Source organism: Capra hircus, chromosome 1 (assembly GCF_001704415.2).
Source record: "Capra hircus breed San Clemente chromosome 1, ASM170441v1, whole genome shotgun sequence".
Taxonomy (NCBI): Eukaryota; Metazoa; Chordata; class Mammalia; order Artiodactyla; family Bovidae; genus Capra; species Capra hircus.
The window spans coordinates 108,398,460-108,421,448 of NC_030808.1; the positions used below are offsets into that span (position 1 = coordinate 108,398,460).

The following is a 22,989-nucleotide window of genomic DNA, read 5'->3' on the forward strand; positions in this document are numbered from 1 at the left end:
TTAAGTACAGATTTCTAAAAATCATTTTCTTCTCGGGTGGGTGAAGCAGTGGATTCACTGTGGATTGCTCAGTGAGTATCTTCTGAGGACAAGGGTTTGCCCAGCATCCAGTTAGCATTATTAATGCCAGTAAGAGCTTGGTGTGCCTTTCAAAGGTCACTTGTAAAGTGGACCACTGTTTGAAATGTATTTTCTTTACTTACTGAAATGAACACATTTCTTTCCCCTATAGCGCACTTTTTAATAGAGATGACCATCTAACTGAGAGTTGTTACGTTAGGGGTCTGGATACAGTACTACATCTTTTCTTAGGTCACTTTCTCTCAACTATCAAGACTTTAACACAAGACTTTAACTGAGAAGTTAGGGGAAATTTTTTGTTTAGTGTAGAAAATGGTGTCAAAGTAATAGAAATAATTTTAATGAGTGTCAGAGGAAAACTCAATAGGAAGAGAGAACAGAGACAAAACAAAAAATTAGTATCTTTTAATGGCAGTGTTTTCCACTTTTTGCATTTGTATATCTCACATCACCAAAGTCACCACCAGTTTTTGCTGTGGGTCAAAAATAGCAGCTCCATTTCTGGCTCATTCTAGCCTGTCTTGATGTCATCTGTCCCATCAGTATCGTTCAACCAGCCTGCAAAGTGGGAAAGTGGGGACAAATGTAACTGTAGGGTTAGGAAATCAAACGCAGGGGGAGAATGGTCACTGAGTAGCTTTAGATTTTTACTCTGTGGTATTTGGGTTTTAGATAAATAATAATTGAATGTGCAACTGCTTTCTGGGTCACCTAAGGCAAATCACTTCTCTTAGGACTATGAAATGAAGATTAACAAACTTATTTAGATTTATGTTAGCTTCAGTACTGAAGCAACTTGGAAATTTGGTTTAAGGTTGATAGCATTTCAGATTGTTGTTGCTTCGTTATGTCTGACTCTTTTGTGACTCCTTGGACTGTAGCCTGCCAGGTGCCTCTGTCCATGGAATTCTCCAGGGAAGAATACTGGAGTGAGTTGCCATTGATTTCTCTAGGGGAATCTTCCTAACCCAGGGATTGAACTCATGTCTCTTGCATTGGCAGGTGGATTCTTTACCACTGAGTCACCTGGGAAGCCCACATTTCAGATCAGCGTTATCGTATTTTTACAGGCAGTCTCCCATCCAAGTACTAACTGGGCCTGACCCTTGTTAGCTTAGCTTCCAAGATTAGAGCTGTCTTAAAGAAAAGTATGCACAAACCCTCATAGATTTTCTAATTCTGCTATTTGGTAGCCACTAAAGATTTTTGTGATCTTTCAGAAAAGAAAAGAAAAAAAAAAAAAAAAACCCAGCAAGAAGCAAAACAAGCAACATTTTTTTTTTTTTAAGTCACCAAGATCAGAAAGTCTCGGGACTGTCCCTAGACTAGAGCCAGGAAGGCAGGGCTGACAAAGCCAAGACAGAGAAGCAAGGAGTGACTGGAGGGGTCCCATGGCCCAAGGTAGCTCAGGAAACTGTCGTCCCCTTCTCCTCCTGTCCCCAATCCCTCCCAGTATCAGGGTCTTTTCCAAAGAGTCAGCTCTTCGCATGAGGTGGGCAAAGTACTGGAGTTTCAGCTTCAGCATCAGTCCTTCCAATGAACACCCAGGACTGATTGATCTCCTTGCTAGTTTATTGTAGAAATGCAAATTAAAACTACAGTGAGGTACCACCGCACACTGCTCAGAATGGCCATCACATCTTGAATGTCCACAAATAGAAATTCTGGAGGTTTGGAGAAAAGGAAACCTCCTAAAACTGTTGGTGAGAATGTAAGTTGATTCAGCCACTATGGAAAACAGCAGGAAGGTTCCTTAGAAAACTAAGGAATAGCAAACTAAAAATAGAATTACCATATGATCCAGCAGTTCCACCCCTGGACATATATCCTGAGAAAACCATCATCCGAAAAGATACTCATGCCCACAGCAGCATTATTTACAATACAGCCAAGACATGGAAGCAACCTAAACTGTCCATCAGCAGACAAACAGATAATGAGGATGTAGTATAGATGCACAGTATTACTCAGTCATAAAAGGAAATGAGACTGTGCCATTGGCAGCTTCAAGGGTGGACCTCGAGATTATCATACTAAGTGAAGTCAGTCAAACACCACACAATATCACTTACGTGTCAAATCTAAAATAGGATACAAATGAACTTGACTTATGAAACAGAAAGACTCACAAACATAGAAAACAAACTTATGGTTACCAAAGGGGAAAAGGGGGTAGGAGAGGGGTAAATTAGCAGATACAAACCACTATATATAAAATAACCAACAAGGACCTACTGCAACATAGGAAAAAGAATATGTACATATATGTATAACTGAGTCACCTGGCTGTACACAGAAAGTAGCAACACTGTAAATCAACTACACTTCAATTAAAACAAAACAAAATTTTTCATAGCATATACTCATAACCTAAGCCTACTTATTCTCTACTAAAACCACCCTGGTTCTGCTAGGGATCATTCCTTTTTTAGAGGTGAGCGGGGCAGCAGGGGGTCATGAGTAAGGAAACCAAACACTTCAGGTCTGTCTCTAGGAAGATTACAGCACTGAATTATCAGGAAAATGTGACAGTAGGCCATCAGTTTGGACTGAGGTTTTGACATATGTGATGATTTGAACGAAGGGATTATTTCTGAATAATATTAAAAATGATGGCTCCCTGGCGGACAGAGCCCTACTTGGTGTGAGCAGTGCACCCTGGATACTTTGCCAGGTTCATGGACGTGCCTTGTCTGGGCTGCAGTTCTTTAATAAGCCTAGTTTCAATAACTTTATTAAGGAAGTGTAGTCGTCAGTCATGTCTGACTCTTTGCGACCGTGGACTGTAGCCCACCAAGCTCCTCCGTCCATGGGATTCTCCAGGCAAGAATACTGGAGTGGATTGCCATTTCCTTCTCCAGGGGATCTTCCCGACCCAGGGATAGAACCCAGGTCTCCCACATTGCAGGCAAACGCTTTAACCTCTGCACCACCAGGGAAGCCCAATTATTAAGGAAAGTCTTAATTAAATGTAGAGAGTGTCCAAGCATTACAATAACCCAAATTTTTGTGTGGATTATTAATTGGAATGCCATCATTTATTTCAGGCCTTTCCCGTTTTGCCATAAATCTGGAGATTGCCACAGTTTCCTTCAGATGATATGCTAGTTTCAAAAACAGACACTGCCCTGAAAACATACATATAAGACCAGGTTTTTCTCTTTAATTAATTTATTTAAATTGGAGGCTAATTACTTTACAATATTGTAGTGGTTTTTACTGACATGAATCAGCCATGTGTGTACATGCGTTCTTTGATTGATCCAGGCCCACTCTTTTTGCCTTATCCCTCCCTCCCTTTCTCCACCTGATGGAAATTTCATGGCCTGTAAAAAATCTTAATACCATTTTTTTTAGCTGTAGAAATACATGGTAAGCAGATCTTGAGAAATCATGCAGGCAGCACAGAAGTCTAAGACAAGAATTACGCAGCACAGCAGCCAGCTGTGTCAATAGAGCCCAAGGTCAAGATCGCCACCAAATGAGTCAAACAGGCTAAATCCACCCCCAAAGCCAGCAATGCCCAGCTGACAGCTGGAGCCTCCAGAAGCTGTTCCTTTATAGAAGAGAGACACTACATGTTCTCTTAGGAATTCTTCGACTGTGCAGTCTGTCTTTTGGATATGTGCTTTCATCATTCATGGGTACACTGCTAGGCGAAGGCAAACCTACCCAATGGTGAAAAGCATCACAGAAAAGCGGTCAATTTGTGCTTGATCCAGGCCCACTCTTTTTGCCTTATCCCTCCCTCCCTTTCTCCACCTGATGGAAATTTCATGGCTTGTAAAAAATCTTCAACAGTGTAAGCAAAGGGAAGACAGAATGTAGTATCTCCTTTTTGTTTTTGCTTTTTCATATTCTTAAATAGTCTCAACGAAAGCCTGGTGGATTAAAGTCACAATCCAAATTAATTTAAATATTTCTTCCATTTTATTTTTTTTTTAACGAAAGGGATAAGCTCTTTTACAGCCCAAGCAGTTATTGCAAAATACAGGAAATTGATTTAGTCACTCTTAACATTTATAAAAATCAGTTGAATAAAAGAGATGTGGGAGACTGCCTGCTTACCTGGAAAATGTGCTGGTTTTAGAAGCAGTATGGTAAAACATGAAGGATGTGAGTGGTGAAGTCCATAGATTTATCTGGGTTTGAATCCCCATTTATCACCTACTAGCTGTAATCTCAAGTTACCGTCCCTATAAAATTAGGGCTTACCTGGTTGCTCAAATGGTAAAGAATCTGCCTGCAATGCAAGAGACCCAGGTTTGATCCCTGGGTTGGGAAGAACCTCTGGAGAAAGGAAGGGCAACCCACTTCAGTACTCTTACCTGGAAAATCCCATGGACAGAGGAGCCTGGTGGGCTACAGTCCATGGGGTTGCAAAGAGTCGGACACCACTGAACGACTACCACTACCATAATACATATTCTTGCAGGACCAGGAGAATTCCATGGGAAAATGTATGAAATGCCTAGCACAGGACTTGGCCACAGTGGCCTTCTAGAAATCCTGGTTGCCCTGCCCGTCTTTACTGCCTGGCATAGCAGGTCTACATACCAGCTCGAGGTGCATATATGAGTATCAGTAGATTCTCCCTATCCTCACAGACCTTAGTCTCCATCAAAACCTGTAAGTATTAGAGAGAAAAAATGATAAAGATCTTACTAGATTTTCCTGACTTGGTGGCAAAACAGTAAGAATCCATGACTTCTACATCTTGATGTAGGATAGCACCAAAGGAGATGAGGCTAGACTCAAAGAGGCGGCAGGTGATTCAAGGCACCCACTGGAGAAGTTATGTAAGATGAGCCTTCCAAATTCTGAGCTAATATAAACCTATCCTATCTATCGCACTAATTCTTTTTTTCTTCTTCTAGAAAACAAATGATGATGCAATTGATTTTGATTATACTGTTCTACTCCATGAATTCTCAACACAGGTAAAACATAATGGTACATAGAATTGCTTAAACCAGAAGTTTTGGCAGGTCATAATCTTTTATAACTCTTGTTCCCCAGGAAATTATTCCCTGCCGTATTCACTTGGTCTGGTACCCCGGCAAACCACTGAAAGTGAAGTACCACTGTCAAGAGCGACAGACACCAGAAGAAGGCTCTGGAACTGAAGAAGGATCGGCTGTGGCACTGACGGAGCTTAGTAATTTCTGAAAAGCAAGACACATCTGTCTATACCACATTCTAAACAAAATGACTGTACTCTGCACTAAATAGCCTAAATCATTATTCTAGTAAAACAGCCAAGTATAAGGCAATCTAATAATTTAGGAAAGCCTGTGATTACAAATAAATATTCAAACATTAAAAGATATTGGGATTTTTGTTTCTTGATGGGTATGGTTTAGTTTTTAACTCTGGGAATAGGTACATACTGAACTCTGCTCAGTGACCCCACAGTTTCAGCCCTGAAGTATAAAATCTAGTTAATTAGTATATACCACAGCTGCACTAATAAGTATTTATGACAAAATTGATGGTCGCATCTCTAAATCTACATTTCTCAGTAGTTTTATCATATTGCAGGCAACTAATTTGTATTGTTAAATTGCTTCTATCTAGTATGTAAAGACATGGACTCTTACAAAAGAAAAGACGGATTATACTATTGTTTTTTAGCAGATACATTTTATGTACTACTCCATTTAAAACCCCAACCCTCTGCAGTCATCTTCTCAACATCCACTGGATTTAAGAATTGTAAGTTTTCCAAAGCATTGGAAACAGCCATTTAAAGAAAATATCAGATCCCCAACATACATGATAATGCAGAGAAGATACTTTAAGAGTTCAAATGCAGAGAAAATACTTATAAGATTTCAAACAATCTAGTGATAGATAAAGCCGACACAAAGCAGTAAGCTCCTCTAACTGAAGTTTCCTAAATATTTACCAAAAAGTGCCAAGAGCACTGTGAGCACATTCAGTGTCCTGTGATTTCTAAACTTTCAGTGTCATGTTAAGAACTAGAAAGGGGTTTCATCTTTCTTATCTCAACTTTCTAAGTCCTCTCATCCTTGTAAAAGCATTTTTAACTAGTGAGATTAGACTCACAAATGTAACCTTTAATCCAACCAGGTAAGGAATCTAAGGTAACCTTTTAACAGATTTCAGGGACTTCAATGTGGCTCACTGTGATTGCAAAAGGCAGTGGGGCGAGGTCTGTATGTGTACTTCCCTATGGCTCAGAAGGTAAAGAATCTGCCTACAATGCAGGAGATCTGGGTTCGATCCCTGAGTCAGGAAGATCCCCTGGAGAAGGAAATGGCAATCCACTCCAGTATTCTTGCCTGGAGAATCCCATGGATAGAGGGTCTGGCGGGCTACAGTCCATGGGATCACAAAGAGTTGGACACGACTAAGTGACTAACATACACAGACATATAAAATAGATTACAAAGGTGAACTCTACCCTTACAACATACAAAAAAGTTACCTAATTTATAGATTTACACAATCCACAAAAGTTAAGCCTACTAAAAATTTCTCACTAGCACCATTGCTACTGCTGCTGCTGCTAAGTTGCTTCAGTTGTGCCCGACTCTGTGCAACCCCATAGACAGTAGCCCACCAGGCTTCCCCGTCCCTGGGATTCTCCAGGCAAGAACACTGGAGTGGGTTGCCATTTCCTTCTCCAATGCATGAAAGTGAAAAGTGAAAGTGAAGTCACTCAGTCGTGTTCGACTGTTCACGACCCCACGGACTGCAGCCTACCAGGCTCCTCCATCCATGGGATTTTCCAAGCAAAAGTACTGGAGTGGGGTGCCATTGCCTTCTCCGAATATCACCATTAGAACATCTTTTCTAGCACAAAGTCTAAAATTGCTGACTTGATTTTGCTAGCTAACAATGGAGAAAAATTACTTCATCTGCCTTGACATAAAATGAAAACCTCTAAATTCCCTAAGCCCTCTTTTCATTAAGAGTCTAAAAAACTCTGAGTCACTCTGACACTGAGAGTTATAGGCAGTATCACATTCATTTTCCTAATCTCTTTCCAATTTTCAAAAATTTTAAGACATATAAGGTGACACCAGGATTTTGCCTGTATTCCTTTGATTCTACTCATAGTTTTGTTTTGAGCTATGAATAGTTAGAAGTTAATAAGTTCTTCTGAAAGTCATTTGGAAGTTTCTATGTTGGCCCTTGAATGAGAATCTTTCATGACATAATGAGCTTATTACACTAATTTCTCTCAACTTAGGAAATTCTATGACCTCTTCTGTGACCTTTCCTAATTTTCAAAGTGCTACAGCCACATAACATGCTGCCTGGCACTTATGGATAAATGAGTGAATGCTCACAATAAACTGCCTGTGAAAACATTAACTATTTCAATGATGCATTAGTTTTATTTGAAGACATTTTAAGCAGCAATTAAAGCTCGAATTCAAAAATTCATACTTTTGGAAAGTAGATGTTTTCTACAAAGGGATTTATTTCTATTTGTCACAATTTACTACTTAACTTGGTGGCTGCCTTGGTTAACTGGCATCAATTTTAAGACCCATCCATATTTCAAAAGTATTAAAATATGAAAAACTCTAAAACTTCAGTATTAAATTTTAGTGGGACTTACCTGGTGGTCCAGTGGCTAAGACTCTGTGCTCCCAATGCAAGGGGCTTGGGTTTGATCCCTGGCCAGAGAACTGATCCCATCTGCTGCAACTGAAAGTTTGCAAGCCACGACAAAGATCAAAGATCCTGAGGGCCATAACTAAGACCCAGCTGTCACAGCGACAATGTAGTGACTTCACAACCTAAATCTCAGAGTGAGCAAGGAGGAAAGGAATAATAGAAAATCGACTGTATATCTTTACAGATAAAGTTATCAAGCTAAGAACTAACAGCCCAAACTCTAACATCACACAAAAGAATATTAACAATATGACATGTTTTGGAGGTACAGGTGATATTACAGGGGTCTTTAACCACGCCTGTACATTAGAACACGCTGGAAAACCTTTGATCTTGATCCAAAGCAGCAGCAGCACTTAAGGGTTGGCCTGGATATTTTTTTTAAAGCTCCGCAAATAATTTTAAATTCCCAACCCTGCTACCAGGGGGAATCAGGGTGATACTACTGTCCAGTGCTGCTACCATTCTCCAGCAAATAATACTGTCTTTCTTTAGCCAACAATCATCCTGAAAGCAGGATAAAAGAAACCCTTATTTATACACTCTGTCATTAATTTTTTCCTTCTGCAGACTTTGGCTGGTAACGTGGTCTTTACCAACTATAACCGAACTGAGTCAACAAAAGATGTCGGTTCTGGTCTTGGATGGGTTCTTACGAGATCTTATTCTTGTTTTCTTGGATGAGCCAATTCTGAATAATATAGTAGAACTTCCTGGCGAAGTCCAATATACCCTAGAAACAAAAGCTTAGCATTTGTCTTTCATAATCTCAACACAGTATGTGATATATTCCAACAGACTCAAATTCAACTAACATTTACTGCGTGGATAAACAGACTACCCAACAACCCTGTAAGTTATATTTTATTATTTCCAAACTGCAGAAACATTAAAATGAACACAGACAAGCATATGCAAGGGTCTGTTTTTTACCTCACAGGTCTACAAAAAAGTAACATTTATACCCCTGAAAACAAGCAGTTACAAATGTGTATAAGCCACAAAGTGAAGCCATCAGCTCTATATAAAACAGCTAGAAGTTTAGCTAGCATTTTAATACCCCAATGAAGAATCTGAAAATCATTCTCCATTAAGATCATATGAATCCTTTTTTGTTTAAAAAAATATATATATATCCCCATGACTCATTTATTTTAGACCTGGAAGTCAGTACCTTTTAACCTCAGTCAGCTATTTCACTGCCCCCCTCCCTTTTAACCACCACCTGCTTCTCTGTTCTCTGCGTCTATGAGACTTGGTTTTGTCATGTTCATTTGTTCTGATTTTTAGATCCACATATAAGTAAAATCATATAGTATCTGTCCTTAACTTATTTCACTTCACATAATACCCTCTAGGGCCATCCAGGTTGTCACAAAGGAACCCCACTCTTAAACAAAAAAAAGTGACACTCCAAGAAGTATCATGATATATGCAATTCACTTTCAAGTATCAGCAAAACAATATTTTTTTAAAGAATGGAAGTATGTAACCAGATGGGCAACAAACAGACAGCAAATATGACAAATTATTATCTGATAAACACTCTTAACAAAACTGTTTACTATTCAGTCTAGACAGATGGTATATGGCTGTTGTTTTTACCGTGTTTTCAGCTTTTCTGTATACTAAAAATTCTTACACTGAAAAATCTGCACATTTATATATGTTCTAAGCTTATAAGTAGAACAGAAATAAGTCTCTCTCAAATAAATATTAACTATATTTTGATAATAACCATATTTTATTTGAGGTATAAAACCAATCAACAGAGTTGAGATATACACAGAATTAACCTTTACATAATAGAAACTCCTGAATATATAGGATGGGCTTCTAAAGTTACTTGTTTTCAGCCTGAGTTTATTCCACTGGAATCCACTAAAGTATCCAAACTTGCAGATACAGTTAAAGTTCGTCAACAAAGTGAGAAAAATTAGTTCTTGGCTTTTCCTTTTTTTACAGGAAGTTGACCTGTAGCTTCCAAATACTTATTAATGAGTTCTTCTTGTGTAGCTGGTGAACATGGCTGATATCTGCAGTACTCCATTGTATATTCTCCCTTCCCCTGGGGGTTCAAAACAAAATCAAAAAGATTTTAAAAAACCGGACCTCCAAAAACTATCAAGTAAAGAAAGTCATGCAAAGCCAAGATTTCACAAAAATGATCATTTTGTAGGATGGTCTCTTGAAGAGCACTGAAGTAAAATTTAAACACCTGCTTACCTCTGTGCATGACCTAAGTTCAGTAGAATAACCAAACATATTATTCAGAGGGACCTGAAAACAAACACAGTAAATACTTCAGCATTGCTTATTGGAAAATATTTGAGAAAAACACAGAAGCCTTAGCCATTTAACTCCTTTAGACCCAGTAACTAGTAACTCTTAGTTTAAAAGTTTCTACTGGTTTCTACTAGTAACTCTTGGCTTAAAAGAATTAGAAGCCAAAGAAAAACTTATTTTTGTTTTATTGCGAATAGAAACCCCATTTGAAGATAATTTCATTTGACAGTCACAACTAGCAAATCGATCTTTCAGTTTGGCGGAGTGGACACCACTGACAGCCTTCCCCCCCATCCCCACTCCACACGGCTGCAGCTCAAGTACTCAGTGTTTCTTCTGTGAAAAGGTGAATATTAATAGAACTCGTCTCTGGATTCCTCAATGATATGCCCACAGTAATGTCTTCTAGGAGACCTCAGGTAATATGACTAAGCCCTTTCTCCCATGAACTTTAAGTCAAGTAAGGCAAAGGAGATAAATATTATCCTAATAAATGAGAACATAAGAAAACAGCTATGCAAATAAAGCTATCATGAGGAAGAAAAGGTAATTGTACATCTAAGAAAATGACATACAAAAGGCCTACATGAGATGAATCTCATTTTTACCTTTTACACTTAAAGAGATGCTCTAACAGCAAAGTATAGAAATTGACACACACATATATAAGCACAAATTCAACACTTGAATAGCCAGGGAAATGTGCCAATTTGCTCTACAATTTCCAAACACAAAAGCTAATCCTGATTTTCTCCTGTGGATAATAAAAGCAAGGTTGTCAGTGACTAACAGTACTTACATCTGCATACAGTGTAAAATAGTCCTCAATTCCATCTTGTCCTGTGATTACCCCGTGGCGTCGGTTAATTCCTGCAATCACTGGTCCCTGAAATTCATTTGGAGCTATAACTTCCACCGACATAATAGGCTCGAGAATACATAATGCTGTATTTGCCAGGGCTGGGGTTTAAAGAAATAAATAATACATCAGTTTATTAATCTTTAAACAAACTGGAACTCTTTCCTTATCCAGATGTACAAAAGGGAGATGGAAAGTACTCTCCCAAAGGTACACACACAAATGATAAGATTAAAATATTTGATCTGGACTCATTTTTCTAGCAGCAGTAGCAGCCACTCTTTTAAATGGAACTTCCAGAAGGACAACACTTAATTCTAATATTAGTATGTCCATTACCATTTTTTATCCTTAAAAATCATGAGGTTGCAGGGAATAATATAAAAGGGGTCTTAGAACAACATTCAATAAAGTCCTTTCCCACTTAAATTATGCAGTTAGCGGTCACTAATTCTGAGATCCTTCACTAGCTGTTGAGTCTCTGACCTAGGCAAATCAACCCTTTCTTGTTGGTCCGTGGCAGACATTTATACTTGGAGACAACAATCAAGTCAGGCCTGAGATCTGTCTAGGCTAAACAATTTCAATACCTGATTGAGAGCTAAAAATACAAGTTTCTGCTTTCTGCTCTGCCTCTAATAAGTGACATGCCTTTTGGAAAAACACAATCAATCCAGGTATTGAGTTTCTTCACCTACAAAATAAAGACACTGGCTGAGATGCTAATGGTCAATTAAGCAGTAAACCCCAATGTGTATGTCGACACATTTTTTTTTTTAGTCCCACTTAGTACTTAAACAGAATACTTCTTACTGTAACAGATGCTTTAGGGAGAAATGTAACAATGTGGAGAGAATGTAACTTCCAACACTCAAATTTAATATGGACATTATGACAGTGTGGAATAATACTTCAGCCTCAGACTGGATGGATTATCTTTAAAGACTTGAAGCAGGATGTCCCTGGTGGTACAGTGGGTAAGAATCTGCCTGCCAATGCAGGGGATGCAGGTTTGGTCTGATTCAGGAAGATGCCAAATGCCACGGAACGGCTAGGCCTGAGGGCCACCTAAGAACACACGCTGCACTACTGCAGCTGGTGAGCCTAGAGCCGCACTCCACAAGAGAAGCTCCGCAGTGAGAAGCCTGTGCACACAACGAAGAGCAGCCCCCTCTCACTGCAACTTGAGAAAGCCCTCATGGCAACGAAGAGCCAGCACGGCCCAAAATAAATAAATAACATATAAAAGACTTTCAACAAAGCACGAAAAGGTGACAAAGAAATATTTAATTTTTCAAAAACTTAATCTTCCAAGCATCAATTGTTTATAATAAACTAGTCGGCAATTATTCTTGTATATTCCTTAAAGCACTTGTTCTAAAGATACTAACTTAAGTGCAATACTTAGAAGAACAGCCATTTAATATACTTGGATTTCTTTGAAATATTTTCTAGTTCAAATCATATCTTAGCTCAGACCTACCTCTGACTCATTAGTCCTAATTAGTGAGTTTTGATTTCAAAAGAGGGATAAGTGAGCTCTGCAGATTCCTCAGTGTCATTAGCGAGGCCCTGCAGAATTCTATGTAGATATCTAAAGCAGTTTAGACTAAAAATTCTAGACTGTAGAAGCAGCTCTATTTCTTGTAACTTCTTGGGTTACCACAATGGCTGGGCTTTCTTGGTTCTGCTGCTGCTGCTGCTGCTAAATCGCTTCAGTCATGTCTGACTCTGTGCGACCCCATAGACAGCAGCCACCAGGCTCCCCCATCCCTGGGATTCTCCAGGCAAGAACACTGGAGTGGGTTGCCATTTCCTTCTCCAATGCATGAAAGTGAAAAGTGAAAGCGAAGTCGCTCAGTGCTCAGTCGTGTCCGACTCTTCGCGACCCCATGGATTGCAGCCTACCAGGCCCCTCCGTTCATGGGATTTTCCAGGCAAGAGTACTGGAGTGGGGTGCCTTCTCCGTCCTTGGCTCTAAATAAATGTAATTAATGCAGAACCCAGGTGGTGCTAGTGGTAAAGAACCTGCCTGTCAATGCCAGAGACATAGGAGATGCAGGTTCAATCCCTGGGCTGAGAACATCCCGTGGCGGGCATGGCAACTCACTCGTATTCTTGCCTGGAGAATCCCATAGACAGAGGAGCCTGGTGGGCTATACAGTCCATGGGGTTGCAAAGACTCAGACATGGCTGAGCACACACGCACAGAGGTACCCAGAAAGAGGGATGTGAACAGACATATTTAGTTACATATTATCTAGTGTTTTCAAAAGGTCAGTAATATAAAAGAGCTAAAGTGTGAAAGAGTCATCATATCCTAAAGGGAAAGAAGGGGCCAGTATACAGTGTCCATCCCTTAACTGTTGAGGGCGACCTGTCCAGTTCTGTTTCATATTCCCCCACCCTCCTTTTAATTCCTTCTTTCTTCCTAAATCCACCTTCTGATTCACTTGCCCTTCTTCATGCTTTTCTCTATTCCATTCCGTAATGACAAGACTGCAGAACTAATTCATCCTGCCATTTTTCAATAGTCACATAGCAGCCAAGTCCTAAAAGCAATTTTTCCTCAAGTAGAATAGCAGGAAGTGAAAATATCCACACCATCCATCACAAGACCTTTAAGTCTAAAGTGGTGGGCAGAGGTGGTAATGTTTCTATTTCAGTCCACTAGGGATAAAGCTGAAAACACCACGCTGGGCGCCAAAGAGTTTTGAGAGGAGGTGGTCAAGGGCTAGGACCCTGGTGAGGGTTTAACTCTCAGTTTCACCACTAACTAACATGTAGCCTTGGGTCATTCAATTAACTACTCTTGAGTCTCAGTTTTTTCAACTATCGGGTCACTGTGGAAAATATGATAATTCATGTACTTAGCATAATATTATTACACAGCACAAAAGTCATCAATAAATGTTACTGTGACTTCTCTGAGACAAAAATCTGGGAATGGGTAGCATGGAACAGGTCCAAGGTAATATGAAGGTAAGAGGGATAAGCTTTCACTATGCCCAAACACATATGTGCAAGTGTGTTGTGTGCTAAATCACTTCAGTCATGTCTGACTGTGACCCCATGGACTATAGCCCAACAGGCTCCTCTGTCCATGAAATTCTCCAGGCAAGAATACTGGAGTGGGTTGTTGTGCCATCCCCCAGGGGATCTTCAAGCCTGTGCCATGTTTAAGCACATTCTGATTTAACAGTGTGGAATTACTATCTGCAAGCAGCTGGACATGCCCATTTCCACAGAGTTAGGTATGAAGAAGAGCCAGGATTCAAACTCAGCCCAGGAGATCAAAAAAGGGACAATGATGAGTAAAATGAGCTAATGTAATCCTGGGTAGGCCTTTATTTCTCCTGTGGAGTAACCACCAATTAAATGTTTGTGGGGAGACTGAGCACAGTGGTCTAAATATTGGCCAAAGCAAATGATGGTGGGACTTCCCTGGTGGTCCAGTGGCTAAGACTGCGCTCCCAGTGCAGGGGTCTGGCTTCAATCCCTGGTCAGGGAACTAGATCCCACATCCTGCAACTAAGAATTTGAATGCTGCAATTAAAGAGTTCTAACGTCGCAACTAAAGATTCCACATGCCACAACTAAAAATATCCTGCAGCTACAAAGAAGATCAAAGATCCTGCATGCTGCAAAAAAGACCAGGGCAGGAAATGAAAAATTAAGAAAAGAAAAGAAAATGATGGTAATGGTTAACACCATGGGGTGAAATCCCTGAAAGAAGATTTAATTTCACGTTTCAGTTTTAGTTATATCACTGATTAATTTCAGGGATAAAGTTTAAACTGTGACTGAATATAGTTCCAGTTTTCACTTTTTTAAATTAAAAACATGAGAACATGAACTATTTTTCTTCCAATTTTGATAATAGTTCAAAAGTATAAGTTAATCTGATATTAAGCTCAATTATCAACATTTACCACCTTAAAACTCTCATATGATAATCAGTGGAGGTATGTGTATGAAAAACTGATTTTCGTAAGAGCCCAGCAAAATTTTTTTTATTCTTTTACACTTTTATCTTTTAATCATGGAGAAAAAAGAATCAGATGATGAAACAGCAAAGTAACTCGTTTTTCATGCTAGCACCCTGTTTATTTGCACATATTTTTCTGGCAAAAAACCCCACAATACTCCTCAGTTCTATTATCATCTAGTGCTTTTCCTTTGCTTCCCTATCAGGCAATTAATCACACATAAGAATATCTGCACACTTAAGTATTTAAAAACTAAATGGTACATATCTGTTTAATTAATATTCATAGACATACAGATTTTTTTCATGGATATACGTATATTATGGACATCTAATCTACGTTTATTTATATTTCATATAAGTACAACTGAAAAGCATGATGCTCTTTATTGATTTTACCAATTATCTTGCTTTATGTAACCTGTATCCAGGAAAGCTACCTATTTCCAGGATAGAATAGTTGGTGATTTCTAATTTGTCTTAACTATACTAAAAAAAGTATCACAATGCATATGTTTATCAAATCATCACTTAAAATATTTCAGTTTTGTCAACTGTACCTCAATAAAGCTGAGAAAACTATAAAGTGATTACAACTAAATTGTCAATTTAAGACTTATTAAAGTAGTAAACACCTTTGAAGGCAAAAGGCAGGTGTTATAATCTGCTGCTGCTGCTGCTAAGTTGCTTGAGTCGTGTCCGACTCTGTGTGACCCCACAGACAGCAGGTAGTCCACCAGGCTCCTCTGTCCACAGGATTCTCTAGGCAAAAATACTGGAGTGGGTTGCCATTTCCTTCTCTGTCATGCCTAATGAAATTTTACTTTGTGACTTTATTTCCCTTTTCCTATTAACACAATTATCAGATTGTGACAAAGTTTCTAGATCATAGATTTCAACTGCATTTTTAATAGACAGCTAGCTGGCATAAAGAAAATAAAGGATTCTTATACTCTTTCACAACTAGGAAATGAAATAACAAATAACTAATGGCTCCCATTAAGTAAAATAAGGAATTCGCGGCTTGGTCAAAAAATAAGCAACCCTCTCCAGCCATTGCCCCACACCTGATCACAGATGCAAACAGACTAAAAACAACCAAGTCCAAAACTCAAACAAAATCAATAAAATCCTGATTTTCTGAATGCCTGGAAAAGAAGTGTTAGAATTTTCTGCTGTCCATTTTGACCCTCTTTGATAAAAATATTTATGAAATATTTTATGAATTATAATGTAATTTTCTGTGAAAACACACTAATGGACATAACTAATGAATCATCATATAATGGATATGGAAGAGATGACAAACAGAATGAATTCTCTGACTTTCAGTTATAACTTAAAATTCTTTTGTTGAATAACCCTGATATCAAACTGCTGTGTCATTTGCTTTTCTCTCTTAAAAGCAATCAATCAGATACACCTGCAATTGTTTATGGTTCTGGTATTATCAGGGTTTTAATACACATTATTATCCTTGTGAGAAAGGTTGACAATTTTAGCAGTTTAGTAAGAAATCTGCACTGAGAATAAGGTTTACTGAATTCTTTCATAATGCCTAAAAGCCTAAAATGTTATACGTGAAAAAACTGTTTACAAATTTATAGGTTTTCTGACATCTGAATAAATCACTAAAAATAGCATGACTATAGTTAATGTTTCTTTAAAATATTTCTTAAAATTCTAAGCATTTGTCGTCTCTATTAAAAATACAGCTTGCAGATTATCTATGAATTTAAACATATGAAAAATATCAGATAATTGAGGAGAACAAAGTAGGATCTTAGTTTTGTAAAAAAGAAAACACGGTAATCTATCCTCACACTGACTCTATGAATACCTGTCCAGAACCTATCTTGTTCCCTGGTGTGCTGCCTACTGCCCCAGGGGAAGGGGGTAGAAGGGGCGGGGGGTGTTGGGAGAAGACCTAAGCAACATAGTGCCACCTTCTGTGGCTCTGATGGTCCACTAGGGAAGCAGATCATCGATGGGGCAGGTGCCAGGCGCAGCATACCTTGCTTAAGAGCACCTTCTCCTGCGCGGATGAAAGAGATTTCATTGGAATCCACCATGTGATGTGCTCCATCTTGCAGAACAAACCGGAGCCCAGAGAGCTTGTGACCAGACAAAGGGCCCTTCTCGCAGGCATCCAAAAACCCCTGTTAATGAATAAGCTCCTTGAGTGTCTCTTCACTTGCAGATGCATTAAGAAAAACCCTCGAACATTTTAGTATTCAGAAGTTTAACATTTTCATGTATATTTCATTAAAAAAAATTTCTTTAAAGTCGAACAGCCTATTTAAGCTTTATTATTGTGGAATGCAGATGAGCAATCCTTTGGAACAGTCTATTACTTAAAGGTATGAAACGGTTTGAAAACGATGCTGAGTGTTAGCAATCACTTTCTCATAACCTAATATTCAAAATTACTAAACTCTCATGATACATTATAGAGTCAGCATGATCTTAGTTTTACAAGGTGTAAACAGAGGAAAGGCAAATCTAAAAAATTCCCTAAAGTAAAACTTTAATCAAAACTGACATCTTATCAACAGCTGTGTCGTAAGCTCCTACTCTATACCTGTCACTGCTCTGACTCACTGGCAGACCACTACATAATAATTTTTGTGCTACACAATGTAAGAACTAAAATTAAAAACTAATTTCACTTTTCCAAAGCAATTCTTTTAAGACACAGCTTTATTGAGATATAACTGATATACAATAAATTACACACATTTAAAGAGCACAATTTAATATGTGTGCAGTTCTTTTTCATTCATTAAATACTTGTAGAGCTGCTACAGCTCAAATTAGTTTACACAGTTGCACATGTAGTACAATATATTTCTGACATTTCAAAACTGTGAACTCTGAATGCTGTAAAACATCTAACCTTTCCTTCACCTATGTGAACCTTAGAGAATAAAAGATCATTTAAATTTGTGTGAATGACACATTCATTTGTGTGAATGACAAAATACTGTTTTGAAATTAAGTATAAAGGATGATCACAAAAACTGCTACCACAATTAATGCTAAAACCAAAATCATGATCTGTTAATAAAAACTTCTAAGTTAAAAGTTAAAAGATTTTTTAAAATAACCTCAATCTTTACGAACAGACAGTTGCTAAAGGTTTACAACAGTTTTAAAGCCAGTGATGTAGAAAGCTAGTAAAACACAAATAACCCCTTATATGTGCAAAACACCTCACAATTCCCAAAGAAATGTCAGAGTCTTATCCAATCCTCAGTTTTGTGAGGGGTTCAGGATTAAGTATTGTATGCTCAATTTACAAAAGAAAGTGGCTCTGAACACTGTGATTTACCCAAGGACATATTAATCATTAGCAGAGATAACAACACACGCAGGTGCTGGAAGTCTTAATGCATGGCCATTCTACTACAAGGGTACTACATGTAAGACTTTCACAAACCCCTAACGACTACTGGAAATTTCAATTGCTAATTATAATCAATCAAGTCGTTTCAATTTATCAAGAGAAATGCAATAACCATGATTCAGAAACAGAATGATTTCCTCTCATTGTCATAGCTTATATTTATAGCTCTTGAACTTAATGATTCTAAACCAGATGGAGAGCTTAATCAGATAAAGAAGCAGGACCGGAACAAAAATGAACCACAGAAGACATGATAGCAATATGATTTGATATCTAATACACTGTTTGTTTTTTTTTTTTAATGCAATAAAGGCTTTGTTTGTTTCTTTTTACCTTTTCCACAGCAGGCACAAACTGCTTTGGTACATTTGACCCAAATGTTTCATCTGAAAACTCCAACTTAGTGTAGTTCTCTGGGTCCAGAGGCTCCAGTACACCTATCACTTTTCCAAACTGGCCTGCACCACCTGATTGTTTTTTATGTGTAAAGTCAAACCTGAAAGTAATATGAGAAGAAAAAAAAAAAAATCAACATAGTGTAATTACCAAAATGAAATAAACTCCTACTAACTGAAATGAAAACCACCTCTCATCAATTTTACTTCTTCCTTCAAATAGGATGGCCTTGCTATAAAATATTATAGAATTTATTTAAAAAGGAATTCGCTCCTTTCTGTTCTTACTTAGAGGTGGGGTACTCCATCAAGTAATCCATGGTTTCAATTCTGCTAATTTATCTGAATTTCACAAGTAGAAAGTAAAAGTGTTACAATAAAGAGTCAGTGGAAGGTTCTTATTCTAACCTACATTCCAAAAAGCTTACCCATTTTCTTTTGGAAACAGGGTTCTGTTTCCCTGGGACACAGGGTTCTGTCCTGAATCTCTCTGAGGACAGTTATCTGAAAATAGGAGTTATGCAGTAATTCATCCAGATAGTTATTTGATTTTACAACTTGGACACTATCGACTGAGAAAATACAAAAAGGGGAGTTTCAGGAAGGATAACTAACACCTGAAAATGATTAATGGCAGAATCAGCACAATTAACATAAGTCAAGTCCTCCAAATAGACACATATATAGACACAGGTCAGTGTTTACTTCAAATTATTAAAGACAACATTAATAAGATGGCATAAGCATCTTGCATGCATATTAAATATATATAAATATAGGCTACTATATCACTTTAAAAAACATTTCATGAGTTTCTACTGTTTGCAAGGCATTTTTCTTTTAAACTGCAACCTTCCTCAAGACCATAAGATGGAAGAAGCTGGCTGCTTTCAAAGTTGTCTACAGATAACTGCAGGTAAGTGGACATTAATGAACATCTGTTCCTGCATAGAGATCTGTGAATGGTTTGGCAGAAGTAAATAGCAATTTCAGTAGGAGATGTCAGCTTGGAATGAGTTTTCATAGAGACCCTAAGTGTGAATGTGCCTGATGAATTGCCTTTAAATAATGCTTCAGTTGCCAAGAGTTTCACGATGGGCTGGCGAAAACAATGCTGAAAGGTAAACAGACATTAGAACCAAAAGGACAGCAGAAGAGAAATAACTGCCAAATCACCACAGAATTACTAAGGGGTTTCAAAACGGGTCCACTGACATATTTTCAGGTATGCTCAAGTCCTCCAAGACAATGTAAATTTTGTTTTCAATGTAATAATAATATCCATACAACATACTCTAGATCTGTGCTGTTTATATGATAATCACTAACCACGGATATTTAATTGAAGCTAATTACAATTAAATAAAATTTAAAATTCAATTCCTTAGTTGCACCAGTCACACTGCAAATGATCAACAGGCAAGCGTAGAGAGTGGCTACTGTCCAGGACAGCAACTGCCAAAACATTCCCACTGCTGCACAACGTTCCAATGGACAGCAGTGCCCTGGAGGACCAGCTTACAAATGAGTTATCCATGCAGTTTCAGGGATCCTGGCTGAGTTTATAACCGAGTGGATGCCAGATAAGAGGATACAAGTGCCAGGCTTATGCTAAGTGCTTTCTATGGACTGTAGTACTTATTCTTCACCACAGACCCATGAAGTAGGCACTATTTTTTTATCATTATTTTACAGGTGAGAAACCTGAGGGTCAGAGAAGCTAAGTAACTTGCCAAATGTGACGCAACTCTTAAGTGGCAGAGCCAGAATTTGCACCAAGACCAACAAACATGTTTCTAGAAGGACAGTAAGAATATAAACGATGCATTCAACTCAAAAGCCTTGTAAGGACGCTGCACAAAGAGACTTTCCTGGAGCTTAGAGAAGCGGAAGAACTAAGACACCACTTGGTAGGCAGTGAATAGACACGCTGAAGGTACAAGAATCCATGCTCTTGTGGTCAGACCACTGGCATTCTGTGAAAGAGTTTCACTTTGGCGAAACATCACCTCTCACATAAACGTTAATGTTGATTAGAATTGTGTTGGTTTTACTGTATATCTTATTTTGTAGATTTATTTTGACTTTATAGTCTTACCTAAGTTGCAAGCCATAGGTGTTTTTACTTATTTTCATACAGTTATTTAAAACAATAATTTAATTTGCACGATCCCAGAGACTTATAATAATTTTGCTACTTTCAAGGTAACTCATACATTATTCAACTTTGAGGATAATGATCTCTTGATTAACCATTAATGGAATTTTATGAAGAAACTAAGATCTCAAGGACTCTATCGGGGTAAGACTCTATTAACGCAGCTTATTTAACATCTACACAGGCAGCTTAAAGTTGTTACTGTGTACTTCCCTGGCGGCCCAGTCTGCAAGGCAGGAGACCCGGGTTCGGTTCCTGAGTAGGGAAGATCCCCTGGAGAAGGAAACAGCTACCCACTCCAGTATTCTTGCCTGGAGAATTCCATAGACAGAGGAGCCTGGCAGTTTACAGTCCATGGGGTTCAGACATGACTGAGCAATAATATAATATTTTTTAAAGAACCTTAATGTGTGTTTTTAGCAAATAAACGCCTGATATTGTCTGTCACCCAGCACCTCTATTACTAGCCTTGATCTACAGAGATGGTAATTACATTCTTAAAGCTTCAAACTGGTGACTTTGGAGGGTTCACATACCGTATTTCTCACAGCTCTAACTGGTAATAACACAGGAGATGTTAACTAGCTGCATGTGAAACTTTAAAATTTCATTTTCAGCAAAAAGATCTATGCAATTAGAATCTATTTGACCACTCTTAAAGGAGCACATAATTCACACAACTATTAAGAACACACACAAACAACTATCTAAGAGGTTGGCTGTTAGATGAATGAGTCACTGGCCCTTCCATCAAAGGAAGGAAAACAGCTTTCAATTTTTCAGAAAAAGCCTTAAGAGAAGAAACGAAACCCTTTCTTTCTCTAGTTACTTGACAGCTGTTGGCTAATATAACTAGAAAGGATGGGAATGCCTTACTACCTACTATTCTTAAAAAAAAAAAAACTATTTACTCCAAAGACTTTATTAATAAATAAATTTAAAAGGGTATTTGAAGAAGAGAACACATTACAAATACATTAAAAAAAATTTTTTTTGTTTAAAGCAACACAACTTATGTATCTACCCAAAGAACCTTCAAAACCCATTTTGGGAAAAATACCTAAGAATCTTTATTTCTAAACCAACAAGCTACAATGTCAGTTTGGTTACATATCTGAAGAAAACGAATCTTAGCTGCAGTTCAATAGCACTTCTTAAGAACAGTCTACAGTGCCTTTAAAGGTGACAGAAAAAGGTAATTAAGAGACCTGGAGAGTAGAAACGCACTGACTACTAAGTTTGTGCTTCCTTAAGGAGCTTTTAAAAACTGCTTTTGTCAGAAGTACTTAAATGTAGTGCCTTGTATAAACTCGGTTTTAAACTGTTTTAATCCTCTTTCAAAGTGATCCAGAAAGTTGGAAGCATAGCACTTAAGTTGGTGTGATCAAAATCTTATCTTTCTAAGATTAGCAAAGGAAGAGAAGGGTCCAAGTATCTTTTAAAATTCCCCTGCCCTAAATTACATAATCCTCCAAATTAATGCGATCGCTTGCTGCTGCTGCTGCTGCTAAGTCGCTTCAGTCGTGTCTGACTCGGTGCGACCCCAGAGACGGCAGCCCACCAGGCTCCCCCGTCCCTGGGATTCTCCAGGCAAGAACACTGGAGTGGGTTGCCATTTCCTTCTCCAATGCATGAAAGTGAAAAGTGAAAGTGAAGTCGCTCAGTCGTGTCCGACTCCTAGCGACCCCACGGACTGCAGCCTACCAGGCTCCTCCGCCCATGGGATTTGCCAGGCAAGAGTACTGGAGTGGGGTGCCATTGCTTGCAGTCTTTCAAACCCTGATTTGTGCAGAACTGAGTAAGCTTGTTCCTGGAAAGGAGAGAGAAAAGAAGGAATCACAATGACTCACTACCAGGAGCTCCTCTGGACTTTGCCCCGAGCCTGACACTGGATGGTGGATTAAGAAGTTGCTCCAGTCTGCAAGTGAAGCAACCAGACTTTTTCCACGGAGAGGAAACTTGAAGCCCCAGAAGCGACGCTGCAGTAAGGCAAAAGCCAAAAAGCCCCTCCCCGCGCTTCTGTTAAGGTTAATAAAAGGAAGGATGTAGTCCCGGACAACCCACCCCACCGCCCCGATTCCCTCCCTACCCCCACTTAAAGGAGGAGGGGGCTCTCAGTGCAGGAACCGGAGAGCAATTGCAGGCGGCAGCTGGGCGGGGCTC

The 22,989-nt window shown here is 38.6% G+C and overlaps 2 protein-coding genes and 1 long non-coding RNA gene across 4 annotated transcripts in view; 1 reads left to right on the forward strand and 2 right to left on the reverse strand.

The window, feature by feature from the left end:
* Window positions 1-5,410, forward strand: part of RARRES1 (retinoic acid receptor responder 1) — a 41,286-nt gene extending 35,876 nt beyond the window's left edge. Inside the window, exons 5-6 of the mRNA XM_018048385.1 lie at window positions 4,959-5,021; window positions 5,101-5,410. Of these exons, the coding sequence (XP_017903874.1) occupies window positions 4,959-5,021; window positions 5,101-5,250 (213 nt within the window). The 3' untranslated portion in view covers window positions 5,251-5,410. The remainder of the gene's footprint in view (window positions 1-4,958; window positions 5,022-5,100) is intronic.
* Window positions 471-7,695, reverse strand: LOC108636031. Of its 2 annotated transcripts, none has more exons than XR_001918102.1 (2): window positions 7,676-7,695; window positions 471-639 (listed from the first exon to the last, which is right to left on the reverse strand). It is a non-coding gene; the product is annotated as an uncharacterized LOC108636031 (long non-coding RNA). The 2 variants fall into 2 exon arrangements; XR_001918101.1 differs by lacking the exon at window positions 7,676-7,695 and adding an exon at window positions 4,639-4,951.
* GFM1 (G elongation factor mitochondrial 1) overlaps window positions 8,581-22,989 on the reverse strand; it is a 52,102-nt gene continuing 37,693 nt past the window's right edge. The window contains exons 14-18 of the mRNA XM_005675390.3: window positions 18,607-18,769; window positions 16,882-17,026; window positions 10,820-10,980; window positions 9,961-10,014; window positions 8,581-9,802 (exon numbers count right to left, since the gene is read on the reverse strand). Coding sequence (XP_005675447.1) covers window positions 9,671-9,802; window positions 9,961-10,014; window positions 10,820-10,980; window positions 16,882-17,026; window positions 18,607-18,769 — 655 coding nt within the window. The 3' untranslated portion in view covers window positions 8,581-9,670. The remainder of the gene's footprint in view (window positions 9,803-9,960; window positions 10,015-10,819; window positions 10,981-16,881; window positions 17,027-18,606; window positions 18,770-22,989) is intronic.